This window comes from Varanus komodoensis, unplaced genomic scaffold (genome assembly GCF_004798865.1).
Source record: "Varanus komodoensis strain SLA01 unplaced genomic scaffold, ASM479886v1 scaffold72, whole genome shotgun sequence".
In the NCBI taxonomy this organism is placed as follows: Eukaryota; Metazoa; Chordata; class Lepidosauria; order Squamata; family Varanidae; genus Varanus; species Varanus komodoensis.
The window spans coordinates 1,639,561-1,665,086 of record NW_025336374.1 but is presented as its reverse complement, the minus strand read 5'-3'; the positions used below and the strand labels follow the sequence as shown (position 1 = coordinate 1,665,086).

Sequence of the window (25,526 nt, the reverse complement as noted above, 5' to 3'; positions counted from 1 at the left end):
GATAGGATAGGATATTTTAGAGACTGGAGGCTTGGCTTTCTACCTACCTGATCTCAAGTAGTATATACCTAATTCTCTCAACTCAAGGTCATGAAGCAGCAAAAGGCTTCTGTTGTTTCTATTGACTGGGTAAGGTAAACATATTCACTCATAAACTTAAAAAGATAAACACATTCAAGGTATGACCTCGACATAAGTTAACTGTGTGTATGAAAGAGCCATCACAACAAAACTTATGTTAACACTTCGCATCTCTCAAATACAGTGACAGTTCAGATGCTCATGTAATGAATGGAAAGAGCCCAGGAAGTGCATATATCCAGAAACAGTTCCACAGACAAGGTCTGGCTCCTGCTCCAGCCTCTCTGACAACTCCCATTGGAACAACAGTACCGACATTACCACAAATAAGAACACAATAACATAAGAAAAACCATGTTGGATCAGACCAAAGGCTGGCTTAGTCCAGCACTCCATACACACAGTGGCAAAAATGTGATGTAAACACTATATGGTGAAGAAGCAGATTTTCTCAGGTAAACAATATTGCATGCTCAATGTTCTCAGAATATACAGTTTGTGGAAAACGTCTGCATCTTCAGCTGCAAGAATGTGGACTATGTATAAAGAATGGTACACACCAATAACGATACTTAGCTAGTTCTCTGTTGTGTCTAAAGAATAATTCAGTGTGCTTGAATATTTAACACTGCAAGAACTTGACACAACAGAGGTTGGGAGAGCAGAAGTGGTAGGACTTGAGCCCCAGAGTCCTTGAAGATGTTCTGTAGGGTGGAAAGCTAGGAAGGAATTTCTACAGCAGCATACAATGAGAGTCAAAAGATTAAGTGCAAAAAAAATGTCCAGCAGACCTCTTAGACACTATTCTACCAATAAAGAAGATGTAGCAGCAACAGGCATGATTGAGAAATAATTGTGTGGGGGCAACAATCTATCTTCTTCAAACTTGCTCTGAGAGATTCCTTATCAAAAGCTATGCATTGCTTGCCACCTCCCATGAAGACAATGTTATGAAACAGGAAGGACGGTTTGGACCAGCTCTTCAAGCAACCTTAATTCCCTCATTCAAATGACTGACAGTGGGAAGAGGGGTGTGTGTTCTGTGGAATGCCAAGAAGACCAAAGAAAGAATAATTGTGGGGATGCCTTTCCCTCTTTGTTTGCAGTTAACGTCATGGCTCATTGTGAAATGCTGACAGGCATGCAATTTGCATGTCAGCCATTTTGACAAGCCATCATATTTAATGTTGATCAGTGTGACAAGGACTAAATGTTTTCTAAAATAAAGTTGGCCTGTAGAAATGAACTATTATCAAGGAAGGGCTGTAACTAAACAGTGGTAGGACTTCTATTGCTTATTTTCAATTTAAAGCAGGCTTTCTATATCAATATATGATGCCATATATCCTCACTCACCAAACTATTACTGGTGCCCATTGAGCTACAACTCCCATATAGTCCAACATATGAATAAGGCATCCTGGGAATTGTAGTCCAACACATCCGGAGGGCACCAAGTTAAGAGAGGCACGTTTATGTTTTATAAGTCCATATGTTTGAAATGAATACAAAGCTTATTCTTCCTAAGAATGTCTTTGAGGTTTTGTTTTTTCAGATAGGGTAGTATAAGGCTAGATTTTCCCAAGCGTTCAGCAAAGGCCGTCAAAGAGGAAGCCTATGCATGTCTAGTCAGAAGTATGTATCCACGTGTTCAGTGGCGCTAACGCCTTACCTAGTGAGTTTATGGTTGTAGCAGGCATTATTAATCTTACCCTTTAGTCAACTGTCTTGTTCTTTATCCACCCAGGTCGCATTGTTCCTACCTCACCTGCTATAGGCAGACCGATCTGCCTTCCATATTCTTCCCAGGTCCATTATCAAGCATGTTAAGATTTTATACTCTTTCAATTTCTGGAAGCATTCACACAATCCTGAAAGAATTTTTGGTGACGAAGGCTGCAAAGCTATTCATATTTGCATGATTAAGTCTCCCTAGGAATAGTAGCACTTATGTCCAAATAAATACACACAGGATTGTGCTGTAATTCTAGACTGTTTTATTTATAAAATGCTGATATCCAAAAATAAAGACAAGAATTATTTGTCCACCCTTTAGCTCTTTTTCTTCCCCATTTTGGTTTCTGGAGAAGTAGCTAAGTGGCAATGTGTATCCTGTTACAATAAGGCTGCAATCCTCAATGTGTTTACCAGAACACATGGGGCTTACTGATGAGCAGACATGTATAAAATGGCACTGCCTGTGTTTTTCTGCTCCAATTGCTATTGTTTTCACATTAGAGAGAGGAGTTGTAAGCTTCCAAAACTTAGGTTTAAAAGAATCATTCATGTGTAGCAATATAACATGCACAGCTTTTTTCATCAGTTCACTGACATGTATGACTTATGGTGCAATCCTATGAAAGGTAGAGAGAATAAAGGTTTACAACTCCAAGCATGGTTGTCTAAACTTGCATAGGATTGCGGTTTAAGGTGTGCTGAAAAATCTGTCATTGGCTGATATCAACATGTGACTGGCCACAACACAATCTTTAAAATCAGTTATTTTCTGAAGCAGTATTTGTGACAATTCTAAGGGTGGGGAGGAGGGAAATCCATACAAAGGCAAAACTGCTGGCAAGTTTTCCTGATGAAAATACTAAATGTATCAGTTTTCTGTGCAAGTGCCCATGCTGCTCAGAAAGCCTGTACTCCAGAATATTTTTCACACTGCCAGCAAACATTTTAGAACTTTTCATGTCATCAGCATTTTGACTCACAACATACTATTCCTGTTCCTGTTGAGACATCAGTGTGAAATATGCTAAACAGCCTGGGTATTTTTATAGCAGGGTTTGTCACAACATTAGAGTGTCAAATGAGTTATGGCTTCTTATGCTTGCCTGGTGAAGGTGAGTGACATATCCTCAAAGAGGCTATTATGGCATATTTATGAATTAAAGATCCCTTACGGTAACTATGAGCCCATCAACTCTTCTGGCAACAGCAAACAGAATGACTCTTTGAGTTATGCAGCTATAATGACTAGGCAAGGTTTGGGTTCAGCAGCTCTGGCAACTGAAGTTTAGAGACTCTGGAGACTGAGCCTGGCCTCTCAGTTGCCTTCCAATCACCCAGGCATTTACCTATTAAGGAAATCAGAGTGTACTCTGTGCTCTCGATTCCTTTTTGTGTTGGTCTTCCTTAGTGCTTCCTGCTCTCAGTGCTACAAGAGACACTTAGGACTTGCTCCTTGCAATGATTCTCACCTCCTTTGAATGGAAAGGAACACATCACCTGGCAGATATCCCTGTTTGATGTTGTCTTGTTTTACAACCTCTGTGACTTTCATACTACTGCACTGCTTCTACCCAAAGGCATGTTGCCAGATACTGACCAAGTGCCCACATCTGAGGTCTTTTTGGGTGGAGGGCAGAATCAATGTTCTTCTGAGCTGAGAGTCAAACAAACTGTGTGGAAATCCCAGACAAGAAATTTGTCTACCTGCTTTGTCGCTTTAGGGGAAGGTGTTATACAGTATATATTTAATACTTTGTCCCACAGTAGTCTACAAGAAGAACAGCCATGAACAAGTTTTATTTGACAGAATTATAATTGATCTTTATAGCAGTTTCCCAACTTCTCAGTATACTTAAACTAATTTTTTTTATCCCTGTGGGCCAGCTGGTGTCAGGATCACTGGAGCAGATGAGAGGACAGACCAGTGTACAGACAGCAACTGCTAGAAGATCATATGGGTTTTGGTACAGGTTTTACTCAAAACCTGTGAATTGCAAAGCCAGCTATGAATTATCCAAACTATCTTTTATACTACTATTTTACAGAACATCCCAACTTGGAAGAGTAAATTAGTACAATGGCAACCTTTTGAACTACACCTTGAAACCTGGAAGAATTCTTCCCTTTTCATATGCATACAGTACCCATGATAGCTAATTTATATTTGTGTATATACTGTGCATATAATTGTTCTGGATACAGATTCCTGCTCTTTTCAGACACTGCAGGTTTTGTGCAATGAGTATTAACTTGTACTGTATCTTATCCTCAACTGCATTTCTCTCTTTTGCCTTGCCTTGCCTGCTTGTTGCTTTTTAACACACAACTCAGTTTTTGCTCATATTCCTGTCTGTGGTCATTCCTCCATTTTATCCTACCCTTTTAATTCCATCACTTCTCATTGCATTTGGCAATTAATTTTGCTGTACAGTACATAGTGAACATTGCAAATGAAATTACATTCCAAGTTTTATCACAGTTCTGTATAGTTCATTACCACATCTCATATCGTATATTTTAAGACAATATATTACTATTGTTGAGAAGAAACACTGTGTATATTTTTGTGTACAGTTTCATGAACTACAGCCCACTGGTAAAAAGAGAGCTAGTGAACTTCAGAGCATTGTTCTATATTATGCAATCTCAAAAAGACCTTGCATCCTTGTGTCCTAAATGGCATTGCTGCACATACTCGTATGAGCTTGATCTTAAAAGCATGGCTCCACTGTATATTTACTCTAGACAAAAGTTTCTTACCAACTGTCAGCTTTCTCAAACAGAGATCCAGTTTGCATAGTGTTAGATCAACACATTTGGCACCAGTAAGTTAATACTTTCAAGCACTGTTGTACATATTGCTCATGGTACATGTTTTTGAATATACAGGTTGATGTACCATATATATATTCATTTGAAGTAAAGGTTTTTATCTTTTGATCACGTATTAATATATACATGTAATCACTTTTGGTTTTGTACAATGTTATTCACATGGACCACTGATTTGTTTTTATCTTTAATTGAGTAACCTCATCTTTTTGCTTTGCAAAAAATTGTGAACAGAACATGTTCATATGATTTGCCAAATTCTCATAAATCCCTAGTTACTGGAAGTAAAAGCTTTAAGTTAAAAGATGCTGATGTGTTGGGTTTACAATCAAGTAAGCTGTTGTTATCACTTACAGCACCCTTCCATATGGCTGCCCCTAAACCTCTGAACTCGGAGGGTTATGGGCATCTGATGGAAGGAGTATGGAGGCAAGGAATGCTTCCCTCATCCTACCATATTTCTACATGTTTTATAACAGCTCATGAAGAAAAGAGCCAGGGTCACTACCAGGATTCCTTGTGAGACGGCAGTGCCGTGGAACATCCCTCCCTAACCTACAAAGCCCTAAACGGCTTGGGTCCTGGCTACCTGAACGAGCGCTTACGTCCGTATATGCCCGACCGCCCTTTGAGATCTGCGGGAGAGTCCCTTCTCCGGGAACCCTCCATGAAAGAAATTAGGAGAGTAAGTACCCGGAGGAGGGCTTTCTCTGCAGTGGCGCCCAACCTATGGAATTCACTCCCCAAAGAGGTCCGCCTGGCACTGTCGTTACTGGTTTTTCGGCGCCAGGTAAAGACCTTTTTATTTAAACATCATTTCAATTGTTAAAACATATGATCTGGCCTGGGCAACTTCTTCTTCCTTCTCTTTCTCCTCCTATATTTTTATTTTATACTGATAATTTTAATTTTGTATTTGTAAATCAATGTATTTTTTTGTATTTTTATATTTAATGGTAATTTATTATGTACTATTGTATTTCAATGTATTTTATCATGTTGTAAGCCGCCCCGAGGTTTTGGCAAGGGGCGGCATAGAAATGTCATAATAATAATAATAATAATAATAATAATAATAATAATAATAATAATAATAACCAGCACCAGCTGTACAGTTGGCCTTCCAACTCTAAAGCTGCAGTCAATGCAGAAAAAAATCAAGCCAGCTCTGAGGGTCAAGAGTGCTCCAAAATCAGATTGTGAGCCGTGACCTTGAAGCTGGGACTCCAACTCTTCCTATGGTTCTCTAGGCACAGTTTTACAGCTATAGGTTTATAGTCTTAATTTCTTACCTCTTGGGTGGAAGCACCAAGATGCCAAGTGCCATTTCTGAGAGGAGAAGGGCAGTGGGAAAAAAGCAAGTGATCTTATGGCCAATTTCAGCTTCTACCCCAAGATTGGTTGTGATGCCTGCCACAGGCCATTTTATAGTGCTGATAGCTACAGGGAAATTATTTATCATGATGGTGTGTCTTTTTGCAAACTACAGGAAAGACAACAGGCCAAATTTCAAATTGCAAACATTTCTGTTAGATTCACTGATGCTAGTTTACATTGACTAAGAATTTGGCGTGATTCCCAGATGCCCGATTTCAAGAACTATGCTTCTTGCTTGACTTACTTCAATTAATAAATCAGAGTATATGTCTGTGCAGTAAAAAGGTTCTGGCATTCATTTCTCAGTTCATCTCTTATTACTGGCTTCAGGTTCAGAGAGACAAAATTAAAGATTCTTAGGATGCAATTCAGCGGGGATGCCTGTAGCCTGTAACAAGTTGAAGGATTACAGGTATCCTAGGCTGGGCAGAAGGAACACTGAGTAGCTATGCAGCCAATTTGGCCACCTAACAGCAGTACCTCAGAGTGGGAGGGAAGAAAGCTGAGGCAGCCTCAAGATAATTCTTATCTTGGTATCACTGGTCTCCTTCCTGCCCCCTGGAACACCCCAAAACCCCTCCTCTGAGGTCAGTCCTCTGATTCTGGAGATTCTGCATTCCCAGTGCAGACTCCCATCTCTGAAGTTAGATCTGTTCCCCAACATTAGAGCTGCAACTCCAAAAAATCCTATGGCCCTCCAGATGTTGTCTAGGGGCCATAAGATTGCTCTGCCCATCCATCAAAGCAGCCATACAGGCTGGACACAGCCTACCAGTGGATTTCCCAGCACATGCCACATGGTGTTCCTTTGCAAATCCTTCTTCTCTCAGGGAGCATTCTTGCCCCAGAGAACATATCAGTGCATTATATCTCTTCTTCTGCTACTAGCAGTGTTGTTACTGACAGTGCTAAACTTCATCATAGTACACCACAACCAGTTATATTCCTAGAGAGGTTCACCTGACACACATACATAGTTATCTGTTTGGTGCCAGGTTAAGGCCTTTCTCTTCTTCCTGGCATTTTAGGGACCTTGTTCTAAATTTGTACGCCTGTTTTGTCAATCCTGTGCTGTTTGTTTTACATTTGATTTGATTCTTTTAAAGTTTGTGCATTACATTTTATATTTGGAACTGTTCATGTAGCAGTTTGACTGTTTGTAGTCCACCTGGAACACTAGTTATTGGGATGTCTAAAAAGAAAAATAAAATAAAGAGCCCAGACACAGAGATCATAGCTCAGGTCATAGAGTATGTGGTCTGGGGTTATATTTCTGTGTATCTTCTGCTTCATGTAAAGGTTATGTCTCCCCACCTTTGTCATATTTTAATGTTTTACTGTTCTATTTTATAACATTGTGATTTTAAATTGTTGTAAGCTATACAAGTAGCACACAGGCCTAGAACTTTCTGAATAAGTAATGGCCGAGAAACTCCACATTTATTCTATTCTTTATTTATTTTCTTTGTAAGCTGCCCCGAGGCTTCGGCGATGGGTGCGGCATAAAAATGTTATAAATAAATATATATATAAGCACACCACAGATGCTAATAATTTATGTCCAATTTCCCCCACCCCACAGGTTTCTTTAGGTTTAACTGTCCAGCAGTACAGGCTCTAAACTGGCTCTGAAGACCCACATTGAGAGGAGGGCCTTTTTCTCCTTTGGCATTATTTCCACTAAAAATGACCTTCCTTCAACCCAGCTCTGTTTCCTCCCACAGGGGAATACTAAATGGGGGGGGGGGGGGTTTCGGGGGGAACATTGTCAGATCTGATTGTGTTAAGAAGTCTCCCCAATGCAGGTCTTCTGAGGTAAATTTGAAAGAGACCCTTATATGTTTCAGACAAAAATAAAAGAAAAAAAAATAAACAGGACAAGGGAGGAGGAAATAATTTAGAACTAACTGGAACACTTCCTCTTAATAACTATTCTCCTTCATCACCTTATCTTCCCATATGCCATGATCCCTAAACACTTTTGACTTAGCTTCCACTTCCAGAACTGAAGCTAAGCCAGGGATGGGGAAGGCAGGAAAAGGAATTCGGGTAATGTACTATGGGAAGGCCAGGCAGGGGACAATTCAACTCCCCTCACTCACAACCCACTTTTGGAGATTGAGCAAAACCCTTTGTGTGCCCTGCACTCTCTATTCCTGTGGATGGTTAGGCACACTCCAACTGGGCAAACTCCACTTTTGCACGTAGGGTTTCTGAGTCAACAGAGAAACCAGGGAACAGAACAGGATATGCTATAAATATTGTATTACATTTATCATAATAAGCTGCTCTGTAGCCCTAATCAAAGAATATTCTTAAATCAACTCAAGAATGTGATAGTAATTTCAGGCTTAGCAGCCTGAAGCCAGAAGTCTGTAATTAATATAGTAAATCACACTCTAGAGTTTTCTATAGAACTTGACAGTATTCATCTGATATATTGCTTATAAAAGGGACAATACAGCCCTCAGTCCATAGTAGCAGCAGTTTTTTATATATTGCCCTGCTCTGATTTATTCATCCTATCTGCAGGAGACATAAATATACAACACGTGCAGTGAGCTGTTACTGAGGGCTTCCACTAGCACACAGAAAGCCCCATGTATTTCTTGCAGAACTTCACTTTCGTGATGTTCACTCCTTTGAATTTACTTGACAATGTAGCCACAAAGTAGTGCTCTTGCCAAGTTTCCTTTTTTTTGCTTTTCACTTTTTATCAGACCAAGTCAAGTCCATGCCTTTTACATAATTCGCTTTGCTCTTTGTAAATTCTCATTCTTTCTGATGATCAAATTCTAAAAGGCCTCTGCCAGTGAATACGATTCTGAATTGAAAAAAGGGTTTCTCCAGGTGTAGGAGATACCTGAATGGGCCACTGGAGCAGCTCTGTCAAGATCAAATTGACATATCAGGTCTGCTCACTATTTAAACCCAAGCAGGGTAGTCAACACATAAATAGAGATATGGGTCGTGGAGCGCTGACCATGCTGCCAACATCCAAGGGCACCATGTTCACAGCCCCTCAGTTCCAACCGTGTTGAGCAGTAAGGTCCAAAAAGAAATTCTAATAGGCTTTACCTGGACTCTCAGTCACAGGGAGAGCTCTGCTCAGGTGACAGCAGGTGCAAGTAGGGCTCCTCTTCAGAGCTTGCTCCCAAGTTGGAACTGAGGGGGTGAGGAGGGCTGTGCTCACTGTAACACGGGGAGTGGAGCAAGAGTGTGTCTCCCCCCCCCCATACACTGGCATTAAGGCCTGCACAGGGCATGAGGTAACTTCCAGGGGGGCTCTTAATGTGCAGTGAATTGCCTTGTGTTGAGGTGCAGCTCAACATGTAAACAACCCACACTTCAGATGCAATAAAACTAAAGTCCTTGATTGCTACTTTTCTACAAGATTTACAACTCTATAGATAAGCTCTTCTGTTGAGGTCTTTGGAATGCAGATGTTAATCCTCTAGCGGTGTCTCTCCCCGAGCCCACGAGGGACTAGCTCTCCTGGTCATGCCTTTCTTCTGGCGTAACAAGGCCTGCCTTTGCTCGTACCTCCTCAGAATTCTGCAATTGGTTGCTAGGGAAAAGTCTATCATGCCCCCTGCGTCTCCTGTGTCATGTTCAGGAAGTTCAGCGTCAGTGGGAGGAGGGACAGCCTGCTCCGACTCCTTCTGAGTAGAACTCATAGTGTCTTTTCCCTCCGGGCTCTCTTGCTTTGATGTGGGCTGGGGTGTTTGCTCAATGGGCAGGGAGTCAGGGGGGAGGTACAGCTATCTGTTCAGCCACCCCCAAGCTAGGTTGCGGGGTTGGCTTTTGGATACAGGGTCCCAAGCACAAGACCTCCTCGTGAGGTGCTGTCTCTGTCGGGGCTTCAGGCACGACACCTTGCTCCTTTCACTGGGTTTTAAGAGGACTCCACATGACACTGCCTTCCATTTGTAACTCTGTTGCATTTTCCCTCCTCAGCTTCTAGCATTTTCTTTGCCACAGCAAATACATCAACCAGGGAAAAGACACACAATGAACAGTGTCTTCCCATTGGCAGTGTGCATGGAGGTCCTCCATTTGGAAGCATGCCAAGATAACTTGTTATATTTTTTTCTGAATTTCTGAGGAATCTGTTTATTTAAAATATGCAAGCCTTTTTTTCTTTCTCATTGCACAAGGTGACTCACAACAAAAACCTAAAATATAATTTGAAATATGGACCACTGGGTTGAATTTTGTGTTAGTTTAATGCTGCAGTTACATTTCTCCTTTTGGGTGGACTTAGGACAGCCATATGCACTACTTCACAGAGAATTGTCCTCTATTTGAAGAGCTGCCCAGTCCAAGTCTGGTTTTAAATTAATTCTGGAACAAAACAAAAAGTCAGCTCAGTTGTTTTTAATGCATTACTTTGAAAGGGAGAAATGGACTATAACCTTGTTATATATACACAATATGGTTTGCCTGTACTTTTCAGAGACCTCCTTGTTTAGAAATAAGATAATAAATATTCACATCTTTATTTAAGAGCAAAACCAGCACTTGGTGGTTGCACTATTTATCAGTGCTTCTTTTCCTGACAGCTATCATATGCTGAGAGACAGACTGCAGCTAGACTGGCAAGCATATATGCAAGTAATGTAAATCAGGGAACAAAACCCCAAACAGACAAAAGATACAGGCAAATGCAGCTAAAAGCAAACAAATGCCTAGACCAGCCTGTTCGCCTCTTGTTTTCCCAAAGCACCAATTAAATCAAGTGAGCTACACAGGACAAGCCCCGAACAATGGGCAGGTTGCAAACGGCATGCCCATGTGTTTTTCTGCAGTGCCAGATCACAGCACAGAGGAAAGAGAAAGTTAACATTTAAACACATCTAGCAACAACACCCTGTATTGCCAGCAGGGGAGGGGTGGATTAAAGCTCAGATTGCCAAGTATGGAAGCGAACAATTGCCAGTATCCCGTAAGGAAATCCCAGCACACGCAGCTACTTATCTTTCTGTCAGGACTTACTGGCAGCAGTATAAATAGATACAGGATGGGGGTGGCAGTGGGGTGCAGGGAGAGGGAGGAATCAAGCAAAGACCACTGGAGCTGGGAAGCGGCATAGAAACATGTAATTAGTCATTCCTTTTCAAAGACAGAAACCACCAACACCATCAGCCTGGCAGAAATGTAAAGTTTAAGGTTTATTGCCAAGGATACAGTAACCCGGAACAAATAAAAACTGGATTGCTCCCACCTGGCCTGTAAAAGGCATTTCACATTTCTTAGATTCTAAAGAGTTGCCCCTTGATCCAGACCATTCCAAGTTCACCAAACACCATGAGAATTCCTCCAATTACTCTCCCTCCAATAGATGAATTTGTCATCATTCTGCAAATATATTTTTTCAGCAGGTATTTGGGTAACAGAACTCAGAAATCAATTCAAACTCTAGATCTAGATCTAATTGATCTAGATCCCATCCTGTCCCCTTAATGTTACACTAAAACAATTTAAAAACTCCACTAGATGATTTTAGATGGGTACCATATATTAATGTAGGGAGCTGGATTTCCATGTATTCATTCAAGCAACAATCTCTTTGCAAAATAACTCTTTGTCATGTCTGAAACAGCTTTCATGCGGACAGCAAGCAAATCAGGAAGGAATGTTCTAACTTTGACTTATCCTTGGCATGATACCCTGATACTATAGGTGTAGTCATTTGGCCTTTCTCTCAGCAAGCCCTACTCCATACGTAAGCCCCAGTCCAATCAAGTTGTTATGACTACATCATCTGAGTAATGCTCCACAGTAGAAGTGAACTGGGCCAAAAAGGTGAGAAGACTTCTTCCCACCCCTTGTCCTCATACCCCATAACCTTGTGAGCATGGATGGGGACAGGCCTGGTTATACTCACTGTTTGCTTTCTGGTAATTCAAAGGCATGTGAAAAGAAGACGTGCTGAAAGGAGGGGTGAAGAAAAAGCCCATATTTCAGGAAATTTCTCATACCTTGACTTACAAATTTAGGGCCATATGTTAGTCCTACTTTGAGTAAACGCATTAAAATGAATGAGACATCATCTAAACTGACACTGGATAGCACCCATGAGGAGCTACCTCGTCCTGCTTCAGATTTTTGGCCTCTCTGGCCCAGAAATGAGGAACATGGGGCTGTTAAGACTACAACTCCCATCATTATTCACTATTGGCTGTGTTGGCTAGGGTTGATGGGAACTGCAGTCCAACAATATCTGGAAGGGCCCACACTTGCTCTAGCCCATTTCAAGAAACAAAGGAGGCTGTTCTTGGACTACCTGTGACTTGTGATGGTCATTGTGGAATATAGCTGCCATTGTTCCACCTTGGTTTTTTCAAAGGAGCAGATGCAAGCTGCATCTAGGGCACTGCCTGTAACAAAACTGGAGAGAAGCCCATGGTGAGAGAAATCCCCAAAGGGACTACCTGAGGCCTTCTGGACCATCCAGTATCAGGCTTGCCTCTCCACAGTGCAAATGGGAAAAAAGAACTGAAGGTAGCCAGAGCAGAATGTTGGCTGGGAAACAGAAGCCAGGCATGTTTAATGTTGGCCTGATTGAGAATGAGAGGCATGGGGCCCTGAAAAGGAGGTCACTGCAGGCTCCAGCACCTTCAAAAAGGAGACAACCTGTCCTGTGTGTCAGCTGATTATGAAGACCCACCAGCCCCACTGATGCTATCTGTAGTCTACCCAAACCTCAGAGAGCTTTGGAGGGGAGGCTGCTTCATAGAGTCTTGTGGGAGTCCCATAGAAGGGCTTGATGTGAAGGCATCCTCTATTTGAAGGCAGCAGAGGTTGATGACTTCAATGTCAGTGGGGCATTACATCCATTCTGGAGTTTAAAGGCATTGTCCATTGTCCATGATGTGGAATCCTAAAATCTACAATTAGATTCAGCACCATGGATACTTCCTTTGGAGTTCAGACTAAAGGCCAAGGTGGATAAACTGCTGCACTGATACTGGGGCAACCAGCCTCTGCTATTCAATCTAGAACTGGTTTACAGATTGTTTTTAAAAAGCCAACAGAATGAGCAGCTGGACAAACAAAAGGCTGAGCAAAGCACGCAACACACCTGGTTATGGTCTTCCAGAAAATGGTCACATGCACTGCATTTCAGTATAAAGCAGGGGTCCTCAAACTTTTTCAACAGGGGTCCGGTTGAAAGGTGCCGGCAATGGGCGTGGGCCGCCAAGGCGATGCAGGCGGGGGCTGCAGGCCAGGCTGGGTTGGGGGGGTGTGGGGGGCGCATGGGCGCATGGGGAGGCAAGGGCGGGCACGCTTTTCTCCAAGTGAGTCCAAAATGATCTCCGCACAAGCAAGCCACTGCCTTGCCACAGCGAGTCCAAAACCTCTATGGCAGGCTGGATCTGGCCCACAGGCCGTAGTTTGAAGACACATGATTTAAAGTGTAATAATAATGTTAAAATTTCAATTTGTATGTATGAATAGGGAGTAAACTGGTGTGGTAGGTAGAGTGCTAGACTGGTGATTAGGGAGATCTGTTCTGATTCAGCCATGAAGCTCACCGGGTAACTTTGGGCCAGTTACTGACTCTCAGCCCAGTCTCCCTCACAGTTATTGTTGTGAGGATTAAATGGAGCTACCAGCTGCCTCACATGAGGGAAAAGGACGTGGTATAAATGCAGTGTAATAATCTAAATAATAATGAATTAGCCCATGCAAACCCAAGCAATTTTTATGTAAGCCCACTTTTGTCCTCTTATTCATAAGTGGCCACCTTACTGGAGTAAAGTGTTCATGCTATGGCAAGTGTACAAAGGGCAACAGTAGTGCAATGGTTGGAGGTTCACCCCCAGCCCTTCTACAGACATATGCACACCTGAAAAATTATGTGCCATTTTCAGAGATTTACACTTAAGTATACAAATATATGCACCTAAAATAAAATGTCAGAGCAGTTGTAGCTATTGCACTGAAGGCTACAATATCTACTCACAAATGCAGTCAAGTTAAACTAAGCATATGATGTTCCTGCATAATACAGGGTGATGGGAACTGTTATAGCAATAGCAGTGATCAAAAGACCGTAAGAGTTGTCCTTGGCCCATTTTCATAATAAGATTTCTGCATGTTCACAAAAATGGCACTCAGTGCACTTAGTCTGGGCTAATTCTTCCCAGACACAGCCACTTGTTCCTGACAGCTTAAAAAGTAAAGTACTTAATATCAGTCATTTGAGGAAGAATCTGTTCACAAAGCATGGTATTTTGTGGCATCAGTTAGTGACAGAATTATTCTAGGTAAATGCATTATTGCAGTTGTTAGATTTTTATCTACTCTCTCTGTTAATCGGACAACATTCAAAAAAGGCTTCCCATCATTTGGTTCAATCACTTGTGGAAACTATGATCTATACTGCTGTGTCCAGATTCTCTAATATTAGCCATCTACAAGTGATAGGAAAGAAAAGAAAATTTAATATGTCACTATATAAAAGCTAAATGGCCTCAATTTCAAAGTAGTCCTGGTTTGCGGGTCTCCAAACATAACCGTTACTCAACTGGCTGCCATTCCATGCTGTTGATTTTAATGGTGAAATATGAACACAGAAGCAAAGAATTGGTATGTGGGAATAGATCAAACTTCTATGTTTTCCAGAACTGTGTTTCTTTCAGCTGTGGCCAGGTAGAGAAGTTTGTGAAATGTGTAAGAGGAACACAGTTGTGACAGCTATCCAGGACATGCATGCATGGTACATGGTTAAAGCAACTATCACTTTTATTTCTATGAGTCTGGATTTTGGGGGATAAAAAGATTGATTTATTTTCATTCCATTATGCAGCTTGACTTATTGGTAAATTGTACAGGATAACCTATGGTCACCAAGAGACTGCTGGAAAAACAGTAACAGCTTGGGAGTGTTTGTTAGTGAAAATATGGGTAATGAAGGGAAAAAGGAGCACAGCACAACTGGCTGCAGAGATGTTGGGAGATGTAGGCCAGTCAGATGCAGGCTAAACTTTATACTGATTGCTGGCTCATAGTACTGTGCTAGTCATGGAAGGCTTACTCTTGTTTCTTGTTTTAAAAATCCCCAGTGCTCAAAAATACAGTTCAAATTGTCAGGTTTGACTGCCATTCCAATAAAGGTTTAATCTGAATTTTGTCACAGTTCCTTAATTATTCACATGAACACTATCTGGGTGGTTTTTTCCACTTTATTCACATCTACTAAAATACAGCATCCCCCTTTAAGATGGTTATTATGTTATATTTAGCTTAGCTGAAGAGCTAAGTTCCATTTATGATTCTGAATGAATTGCCAGTCAACTCTGAACTCTTTATTTCAAGCAGGAGAGAGACAAAGTGCATCTCTGATTAATCCTTAACAGTAGTTTAATTGTTCATTTGACCACTTCCCTCTGGATATGACCCATGAGGCTCTCTCCAGAAACAGATGGAGCCAAAAGCCACAAATTCTGCCATGTAAAATCATAACGGCCGAGTCCTAGTGGCAGAAACATTTTTTTAAAGAGAGCTTTGGGACACCTTTATATAAGGTTTCATAACTTTCTCTCTCATGATGGATCACCCTGCAGTGCTAATTCTGCACATCTGCAGCACTATGTCCAGAATAGTTTTGATTCTATTTGTTTTGTGGGGCTCTCTGTGTCACATCATTGGTTAAGATTTATAATGTAGCCTCTCCCTGAAAACTTATGACAGTTAATAATGCAGTCTTATAAAACATAAGTTATAGGAGTGCTTATACATACGTACCTACCTACCTACCTCTCTTATATATATGAAAGCAAGTAAACAGTGATCAATGATTGCACCTGCCAAAAACAGACTGACCAGATGCAACGAAAGACAAAACTCTTGCCCCTTTGTAGTGCAAAAGAGTTAACTTCACAAGTATAGCTCCTCTCTCCATGCCAGGGCAGTCCAACTTTTTGTACCTTGAGGGCCACATGAGGACTTCGACACAGAATCCAGGGGGCGCAAGATGAATTACATTTCCATATAATAAAGGATTTGCAATATATTTATTTAATTTAATCCACACAATATATTTAATTAACCACTAAACAAGGAAGAAAACTGATACGAGGTCTCAGAATCGGCTTGACAATGCTTTGTAGGCCTGTGATCTCCCCAGCGTGCCTCGCCTGCTCCTGCTGACCAGCGCGAAGGCTGGGGAAAGCCCATCCGGGTGGCAGCTCCATGCCTCTCCAGCTGATGTTTGGAAGGCTAGCACTTGAATGCTTGTCAACAGGGCACACTGGGGAGTATCTGTTGGGCTGGCAGCCGCATGCTGCTCATCAGTAGGAGCAGGCAGGGCATGTGAGGATGCCAGCCAGACCCACTCTCTTCCTGAGGCTCAGGAAGAGAGCTGGATGGGCCAGCAGACTCACGAGAGCTCACTGCAATCATGCCCTTGCTATCACTGGGATTGGGACTGTGGGGGCACATGGGGCTCCTGGTGGAAAGACAGCCATACAACAAGGCCTCAGGAGCTGCATGTGGCCCACAGGCTGTGTGCTGGGCCACCCCACTCCATGGAATCACATATTAAAATGTTCCAACTCAACTTGAAGCAACATACACAAAACAAGGCTTTGGGGAAGATGATGACAGCACTACTCAGAATGAACAGAACTTCCCTGGACAGCTCAGTGTTTCTGCACAGTGCCTGCATATCTTAAGGCCTATGTACAAGAAGATGCAAATGCCTGTTCTTTATTAAAAAGGGTCACTGTGTGCAAATACTGATAATATGGTATTTGCAAGTATATAAAATAGGAAACAATAAGAGGTCCTTTTGCATACATGGTATATTACATAATTAAACTCTGAATGCATCCAAAAACAAACAAACACACATACACCCTTTCTAGACCTGACTGATTCCTGTCCATTCCACTGAAATCTGCAACTCTTGCTTCTCAATATCATCTGCATAAAGCTCGGGGAGGGGGGTGAAGGTCTAAGTCTTCCTTGGAGATTTGGGGAACATTTTCATGTACAGAGGATTAAAGAAAACAGGATTTAAACTGCATTTATGTTTAATACACTCTTTTATGGAATAGCCACTGAGATAACCAAAGTTATAAAACTGGTGAATAGTTAAGTTTTTATTTTCAACATTAAAAGATTCATAATGGACTTTGGCTAGCCAAACTTCCATTTAGGGCAAATAAACCTTCTTTTGCCATTAAATGATTCCAACGTTTATAGAAAAAACACTCAACATTTGAAATGAATCACTTTTTGTTCAACAAAATCTAAGCCTTGGAGGCATCCAAACACAAATACTCTGGATTAATGTTTTCTTTTGACAGTCAATAAAGTATCCACCATTTGTAACCATCTCACATTTTTGCAGATAATTGTATTTGTACAATAAGGGAATGACATATAGAATGCAGCATTTCTGTTAAATTCCTAATGGTTCAAATATAGTATTAAACATTTAAAAGGTTCCCAAACCAAATTTGTTTCAATATTAAAAAGTGGAAAACAAAAAGGTTTCAACTTCTATTCTATGACATTCCAAATAAAGCAGTGGCAGAAAACATTAGATTTATTCCAATGAAACCATTCATAAACACTTGGAGGGGGAGGAGAGATTTGCTACAGATAAGCACCAGAAACACCAAGCAATTGTTCTTGGTTAGCTAAGAGCAAAATGCATAGAACTGGCATGACCTACCCAGGGATCTCATTGCCAAGTGCAGGGATTGAAATTGCATACTGCTGTTCCCCTCTGCACATGGAGAGGGCTCTGAAACCACAAGATCTTATACAATGCTGCTTAACTCACTGGACGAGGTTGGGCTCCGTTAATTATGAACCCACCAAATGAATATCTATCTTGTACTATGTCATTGATAAACTTTTCCTGGCAGCTCAAAGCATTGCTGTAGGTTGAGAAATATGAGAGTGCCATTTTGCTTGCATTTGTTGTGCCACACAAGGGTCTAGCGTTTTCACATGTTTTTGGTGGCACAAATCGCAGGATATGTGGCACAAAAGAGCTCAGAACTGGCCCAAAATTTTGGCACATGTTTAAAGGAGAAAGTAGTTTGTGGAGGTCATAGTTAACAGAGTCACTTGTTCAAGTTTCTAGATCCTCTAACAATAGCAAAAATGCAAACATAAAAGGAAAGCAGGGGTTTAGTAACTATTTCTTTTAAATAACTTAGTATTATATTAAACAAGATCAGCAAGTTTTTATTTTAAGCATTCCGAGTAGTTTAGGAGAGGCAGTGTTAAATTAGGCCACTGAACTGAATGCTGTTGCTAGATTACACCTAGTCATGGCACTGATGCCATTCAATATGTAATTTATGACATTCAAAGATCTAACCAGGAGAGAACAATCATTTCTCTCAGGGCCCTATTTCTTCAGAGGTTATCTTTTGGTGAGTTGCAGGAGAATTCTTAAGAATCTCAAAAAACAGAGAAAAACACAGTGGGGTTGTGACAATCTTAACAAAGAGGGAAGAGAGAGTGGATGGTAATTATCTTAACATCAATCCTTTTCACATTCTCAGTCTTTTTTTCTCACATTCACATACATACACAATCCACCTCTTTAAATATACATCCTTTTCCATACAATTGCTCTCTGTCTCTGTTTCTCTCTCTCTTACACACACACACACGGATTTATCCTATTCTCCTTTTTTTGGCATGCTCTTCCTCTCTATTCTTTCTCTGCCTCTATCGCCCACTCTTGCCTCCACCTCACAAGGACTCCTCATCATGAGACACCTTGAGCCTACAAGGGAAAGAGAGAAAACAAGAAGCAGGCAGATATATGGGCAAGTTCATGGGTTGATGAGGAGCATGGCTACTAGAACATCTTTCTGCCTGCTTCCTGGTCTCTCTCTCTCAAATTACCTTTGAAGCAGAGGCTGCAAAGGTATCAAGGTATGGAAGATGGGTTCCCTAGTCTGCTAGGGGTAGGTCTGCCATAACAAGAAGCTACCACAAGAAAAGCCTTCTCAATAGTGGCACCTTCCTCATAGAAGGCCCTCTGGAAGGAGGCCTGCCTGCCTGCCTCCTCCTTGTTCTTCATGAAACACGATAAGTATTTTCTATTCAGGAATGTTGTTGGCTGTTGCATTTGAGCTGGATTTTCTGCTGGATGGAATGATACTGGTGGACTTGTTTTAAAATGTTTCTGAGAACCAGTGTGGTGTAGTCATTAAGAGAATTGGACTGGAACTCAACTCAGCCATGAAATCCACAGGGTGACTTGGGGCCAGTCACTCACTCTCAGCCTCACCTACGAGAAAGGGTGCTTGTTGTAAGAATAAAAATGGTGAGGAGGAGAACTTTGTAAGCCACCTTGGATTCCTTGCAAAAGGAAGAAAAGTGCAATATGAAGGTAATAGGATGTTTTCATTGTTCTGATTCTATGTCCACAAAAATTCTTCAGAGTAGTCAGCAGGATATCAAATGTAGAAATTTCTTAATTTACTTATAAAGGTAACTGTGGAAGTGCTACTTTGCTTAGGATCAGGCTGCTGTAATGTAGACAAGTCTGGGAAAGCAAATAGAACATGGGAGCATCTTCTTCCAAAATCCCCCCTACCAAAGGCCCTTCCCAGTCTCTTTTTCTGTCTTCCAAGAAAGCCCAGCAAGAATCAAAAGACAGATGCTTCCAGCTTTATTCAGGTCCAGGCAACGTCTTCCATGTAATGTCACCTGTTCTCCCACTGATTAATTGCTTTTGTCACAATCTATGCAGGGAAGAAAGGATGCCTTCATCTGGAAGCACCCCAGGTCTCCCTGTCTCTCTGCCCTGGCTGGGATTGTCTGAGCAGCCCAAGCCACAGCAAGGTGGAAATGACCCCAGGCATAAATACTCTTCAGCTAGCCAACCTGACTGCAGTGTAAATGTTGCTGCTAGCAAGACAAACATGTTAAAGCTGGCTCAAACACCACGGCTGCCAGGATAAACTGTTGTCATACAGCAAAACCAGATGTCTCATACTCAGACCTCTCCTACGTTTGAGAAGTTTACTAAGATGGGACATTTGTGATGTTTCCCTACCACAACTAGAAGGAGCCGAAGAACCCACCCCATCATACTCTATTCCCATTAGAACCTAACCTTCTAGGAATCATACTGGAATTCCTCCCTAGGGGAGACAAAAGAAGTGCAAGGGGGTTCAGTGCCCTGCTTTGCATAGCCATTTGGTGGATGCAAGTCCTACTTCCCCAACCTGGTGCCCATCCAGATGTATTGGACTACAACTCCCAACATGCTTGACCTCTGACCATGTTGGTTGGGGTTGATGGGAGTAGATTCATACTTCCTTGCATGCTGATTTGTTTGAATGCTCACCCCTCCCTGCTCCCACTCAACTAAAACAATAAATAAAAACTAGCACTAGTTTTGACCTATCATTTTAGACCTCAGTAGAAAGTGCCTCAGGTAACTAAACTGCTGAATCTGAAAAACCTTTTCTCTGACTAAAATCTTCCCCCAGGGGTTGCAGTCCCCATAAGGTTGCTGTTCAGCTATCAGCAAGTTCAGTAATTTAAGGTTCAATCCTTCCTGAGGCGATGCAAAATGAGACTTAGTACATAAAAATGCCAAGCCCGCTGACTTTTTATTTGCATAACTGACAGTTTGGGCTACTAACTTTAAAATATCATAGCAAAGCTTTCCAGCATGGACTTTACTTCTGCTTGCTGGAGGTTTTAGTTAAGAATCTTAGCTTTAAAATGAGATGTTCTGAATTGAACCTTGTTTGGTGCTTTTGCAGGGGGCCATATTTAGGAGGAATAAAAGAATCCCACCCACCTATGCCTATAGAGATTCTGAGGTATTATTTGTGTACCTGGCACATTTGCTTTATTTAAAAAAAATATAAAGCTGAAATTTGGGGAAATGCTAGAGTAGGCACTTTGTGACAATATCCTAGAAGAATGAGTTGGTAGGACTACTTATCTGTAAATTACAAATTAGTCAGTAGGACCACCTATGTGTAAATTACAGTACACCATATGAGCTGAGGGATTCCAGTTACACCATGATTCCAGTTACACCAGAAAAGAGTCCAAACCCTTTCTGCCTTACCAGCAACCAATCACTATTTGTATGCATCGAGTAAAGCTTTGACCTTCAGGGTATATAGTGGATTTTTAAAACCACCCCAAATAAATAACACCCAGAGAAGCATTCCAAGTGCTGATACCTGGTATTGTCTGTGCCACTGGCTCAGTGGTCAGGGCTGGTGCCGTGCTTGGCTGCTGCTGACTCGAGCTAACTTCCGGCTCTGTGCTAACAGAAGGAGATAATGCTACATCATTGGGTACTTGAGTGGTCACTGGCTGGAGGAGATCATCAGAAACTACCTGTTCTTCTTGCCCAGGGATTTGCAAGGCTGATAAAGGAATGCTTATTGGTTTGCCAGCATTGGAAGTGCTAGCAGGCATCTGGAGGGCTCCCTGAGGGTTGACTGCAGGGGTGCTGCTACCCGGCCCTCGACCTGGAGAAGCCAAACTCACTTTCTGAGGCTTCTGAGCTGCTGGCCTGGTCATGACTGGTGACGAGGCAGAAACACTTTGCAAGTCAAATTCAGCACTGAGCGAAGGTGAAGGATGGGAAGTGGGCTTCGGTGCCCCAGGGAAGGAAGCTCCATGATGAGCTTTCGGTTTTGACATCTGGGTCAAGGATAATGTAGGCCCATCCACGCCACCAGTAATTTCTGCATTGGCCACAATGTAATAGTCCTCAGGGAGTTCTTGCTTGATTTTTTTGACAAGCACATCATTGCTGCTGCCATCAATGACCTGAGAGCGGGAGCCTGAATGAAATGAGGAAGTGGGACCCGGGCCTGGTCTTTTCCGAGAACTAGCTTGAGATCTCTGAGGATGTGGTTCAAAATCACTGTCTTCATCTGTCACTGAGGATTCACAGACCATGTCAAAAAGAGTGGCTTCATCTTCATATTCCTCCACAGTTTCATCTAATTCAGAAGGTTCACTGCAGTAGGAGAAATCGCAGGAGTCTCTGGCTCTGTTGCAGTCCAGTTTTGCTTTCCCTGGCCTCCCAGAGTACCGTTCCACTGGGCTTGTTTGTGCATCTGAAGGTACACCAAGAATGCTGGGACTGTCCGAGTTGAAGCTTCGGTTGTCCTGGAAACAAACTCGTTCCTGTGAGCCAGCTCGACAGGTTGCTGTCAAGGGCCAGTGATAGGCATGGCCTGCGCTACAGCCCCACATGGCAGTCAGGTTGCCATGGGAACCCTCAGACAGTAGGTGCTTTAGATTTGGAATAAGGCTGCAGATAGTCCCATGACTGTGGGCCCAGCTAACCAATTTGGAGAGATTTTCAGAAGAAGTATGAAGGCAGTCCTCCATGGTACAGGCTTAACAGCTTGGTTCCTAGAGGAGAAAGGAAGAAGGGTTACATTGGAACCATGGTTTTCTGTAGTGCTTGAATGCAAATTTTACCTTGATAAATAAGTGGAGAAATGGAGATGTATTTCCGTGTGGCCCTTGCATAGCATAAACGTAGTGTTGTTACATGCCATCAAGTCATCTCTGACTTATGGCAACCTTATGAATGAACGCCCTGCTAGATCTCCTGCTCCTGACAGCCCTGCTCAGTGCTCATAAGCTCAAGGCCATAGGCTCCTTTATGGAATTGATCCATCTCTTATTTGGCCTTCCCCATCTTCTGCTTCTGCTTTCAACATCCCCTTGCATTATTGTCCTCTTGCCTTATGATGGTAAATAAATAACAAACAGGTTTTAAAAAACATTTCTCAACATGGCCTTTGCATCAACCTTCATAGAAGATCAATATGAATAGCAGATTTTTTGAAAGTAGCAGACATTACAGATACAATCTGGGGTTGAGGGTGGGGTAGAAATGACCGTGATTAAGGCTGCAATGGGTAAATGCCACATTGAAGCTTCTTGGTAAGTTTAGGAACAGGTTGTAATCAAAGGGACTTAACATGTATTTAACTGTGGGCATGATATTCTATGAACTCAAGAAACGGAAACCAGGGTGTAAGCTTAAGGATTTGCAGACATTACTGGAACTGCAATGGAATACACTGAGCAAGAACATGGATTGCCTCTCATGTCTGACACTTGGCTCACCCACAGGGTCCGTTTAATGGCCTTCCCAGAACAGTGCCTTAGGGCTGTGCCAGTCCAGGCAAGGAGATTTAAAGCATTGTCTATGTCATAGTTCCTACTGGAGTCCCCCTTCTTTTGCCTCAGGAATGGAGGGAAGATGTTAAAAAGTGCTTGGCCTCTGTTTGCTCAGCCTTGCCTCTCAGTAGCAGAGCAAAGTCCTTATCATTTTCCACCTCCTACTCACTCCTGCTAAGTGAAGCAATACAGCTATCATAATCTCACAAAGGTTTCCTGGCTTCTTGTAAGACTTACTTAAGTGGAGCTGCATATCCACCACTGTGACAAGGCTGGCTCCCTAAAGGGGCTAGATCCATATTCTTCCTCTGTGGGGTTTTGTTTCTCTCTTTGTTTCTCTAAGACAGTGGAAAGAAGGATGGGAAGGGGAAGTGGCATCTAGATTGGCACCACATGGAAGGCACATGGATTTTCTTGGCCAACTTTCTCCGATTTCTGCCATATAACAGAATATGATTGATATTCCTTGATTTCCTACCTTTTACCTTTGGCGCTGCCCACACTGAAATTTAGGCCCTGGAAACATTTCCAGGATTCTTGTAACATTGATCTGTTTTAGTGTTTATTTTTATTTATACATTTTTGTGGAACTGGTTTAATTCTTTATTAATGGTATATTTTAACAGTAATTTTAATACTTTGTATGTAAGCCACATAGAGATTTTAATAGATTAAGTGATATATAAGAATTATTAATAAAATAAAAAATAAAACACCCTCCTTTAAAGTGTCTCCTTTCCTCCCATTTACCAAACCTCTTGGCTGCATTTTATTTAATATTCTTTGCTCTTGTGAGAATTCATTACTGTTCCAGCTCAATTTTATTTATTACTTCATGCAGAGCAAGAACTGTTTGAAAATTTGCTTTGCCTACATTTATACACAACACGGCCATAACTGCAGGTGACGTTTCTTCTTTTAAAAAAATTTAATTTGTTTTATGTCGCTTCAACAGTGCAATGGCATTCTCAGAAGAGAACATTAATCCTGGTTCTCTTATCAGGAGAAACTGCTCTAACAATGCAGCATCACCAGCAGGTGATCTAATAAGCACTGCACACTTTTTCTTTCCAGCTTATGGTATTTTAATGAAGGATTTTATTTTCCATTTGCTTAAATGCTAGCACAGTGCCACATTCCTTCTATTCAGCTACCATCACTCTCCCACCACTGGCACTTCTTCATGGGGAACAGGTTGCTGTGCCAAGTATGGCATGGCATGGGTTTAGCTACTACGACTCCCTGCTCAACAGGTGCTGAACAGATTGCAAACAGGTTGGCTGGGGGAAATGCCTCGGTCTTGTGTTTACTGAAAGGGTATTAGCTTAGCAATGGATTGCAACAGGCACACTCATATGTTTTATAAATCTCTCATAGCATTGTCTGCTGCCCATGCTTCAGCCCATTCCAGTTTCCCTCTTGGTGCATAATTAAGTCTAATTGTTGAGCTAACAGCTGAACAATAAAAACCAAGCAAATATGGCTCAGTCCTATATATCAATCAAGTCAGATGAGGCACGACCACTACTGCAAGCCACCCACCCACAAAGCAGAGTGGTGCTCAAGGAAGACACGGTTGGGCACCTGCACACAGCCCACAACTCATCTCGGGCCTATTCGCAAGAGAGCTCTGGATTGGCTTCTCCTCTTTACTGCGGTGATCTGCTTGCTCACCTGCCTCTCGCCCTGGTCCAGAAGAGAGAGGCAGAACTAGCAGATGACATGGCCAACATGGTCGCTGGAACTCTGCCTAACAAACTAGAAAGTGGGAGCAATGATGGAAAAAGGGAGGAGATACAGCAATAGAGGCAGACTCTGTGCAGGAAGGAGCTGACAGAGTACCTTGCTCAAAAGGCCACCACAAAGTATCCTGAATGCCACTGCACTCGCCCGCGCTCTCTCCCCCCCCCGTGTGTGTGTGTGTGTGTGTGTGTGTGTGAGGAAGGGCTGTGGGTGTGGGTGTAGAGAATGATGGGGTAATTACAAAAAAGTTTGGCATGCCATATGTTTTCATGAATGTTAGCATGAGTTCCACCCACTCTGGCTTTCTCCCTAGTTCCCAACATGGGGTGGCCTCACTCCCAGGGGGTAAGAGATGGCATTTCAGGGGGTATGGCAAAGTGGAAGCCTGCATCACATTTTCCCACCCAAAATTATTCCAGTAATAAAATTATTTACTGTTTTGTTTGCATTTGGATTCAGTTCTCTTTTGCCAATTAAGACAAAATTAGGAATAGCCTGCAGGCAGACTTGAAGATCACAATCAGTAAGACAGTTCCACATTTTGATAAAATTGTGAATGAGAAGCAGGAACAAATAAGTGTTATGTTCACAAT

General features: G+C 42.0%; 1 protein-coding gene across 1 annotated transcript in view; it reads right to left on the bottom strand.

Annotated features, from left to right (window-relative positions):
• Positions 1–25,526, bottom strand: part of KIAA1958 (KIAA1958 ortholog) — a 57,919-nt gene that overhangs the window by 4,131 nt on the left and 28,262 nt on the right. The window contains exon 3 of the mRNA XM_044452476.1: positions 21,219–22,410. Coding sequence (XP_044308411.1) covers positions 21,219–22,386 — 1,168 coding nt within the window. The 5' untranslated portion in view covers positions 22,387–22,410. The remainder of the gene's footprint in view (positions 1–21,218; positions 22,411–25,526) is intronic.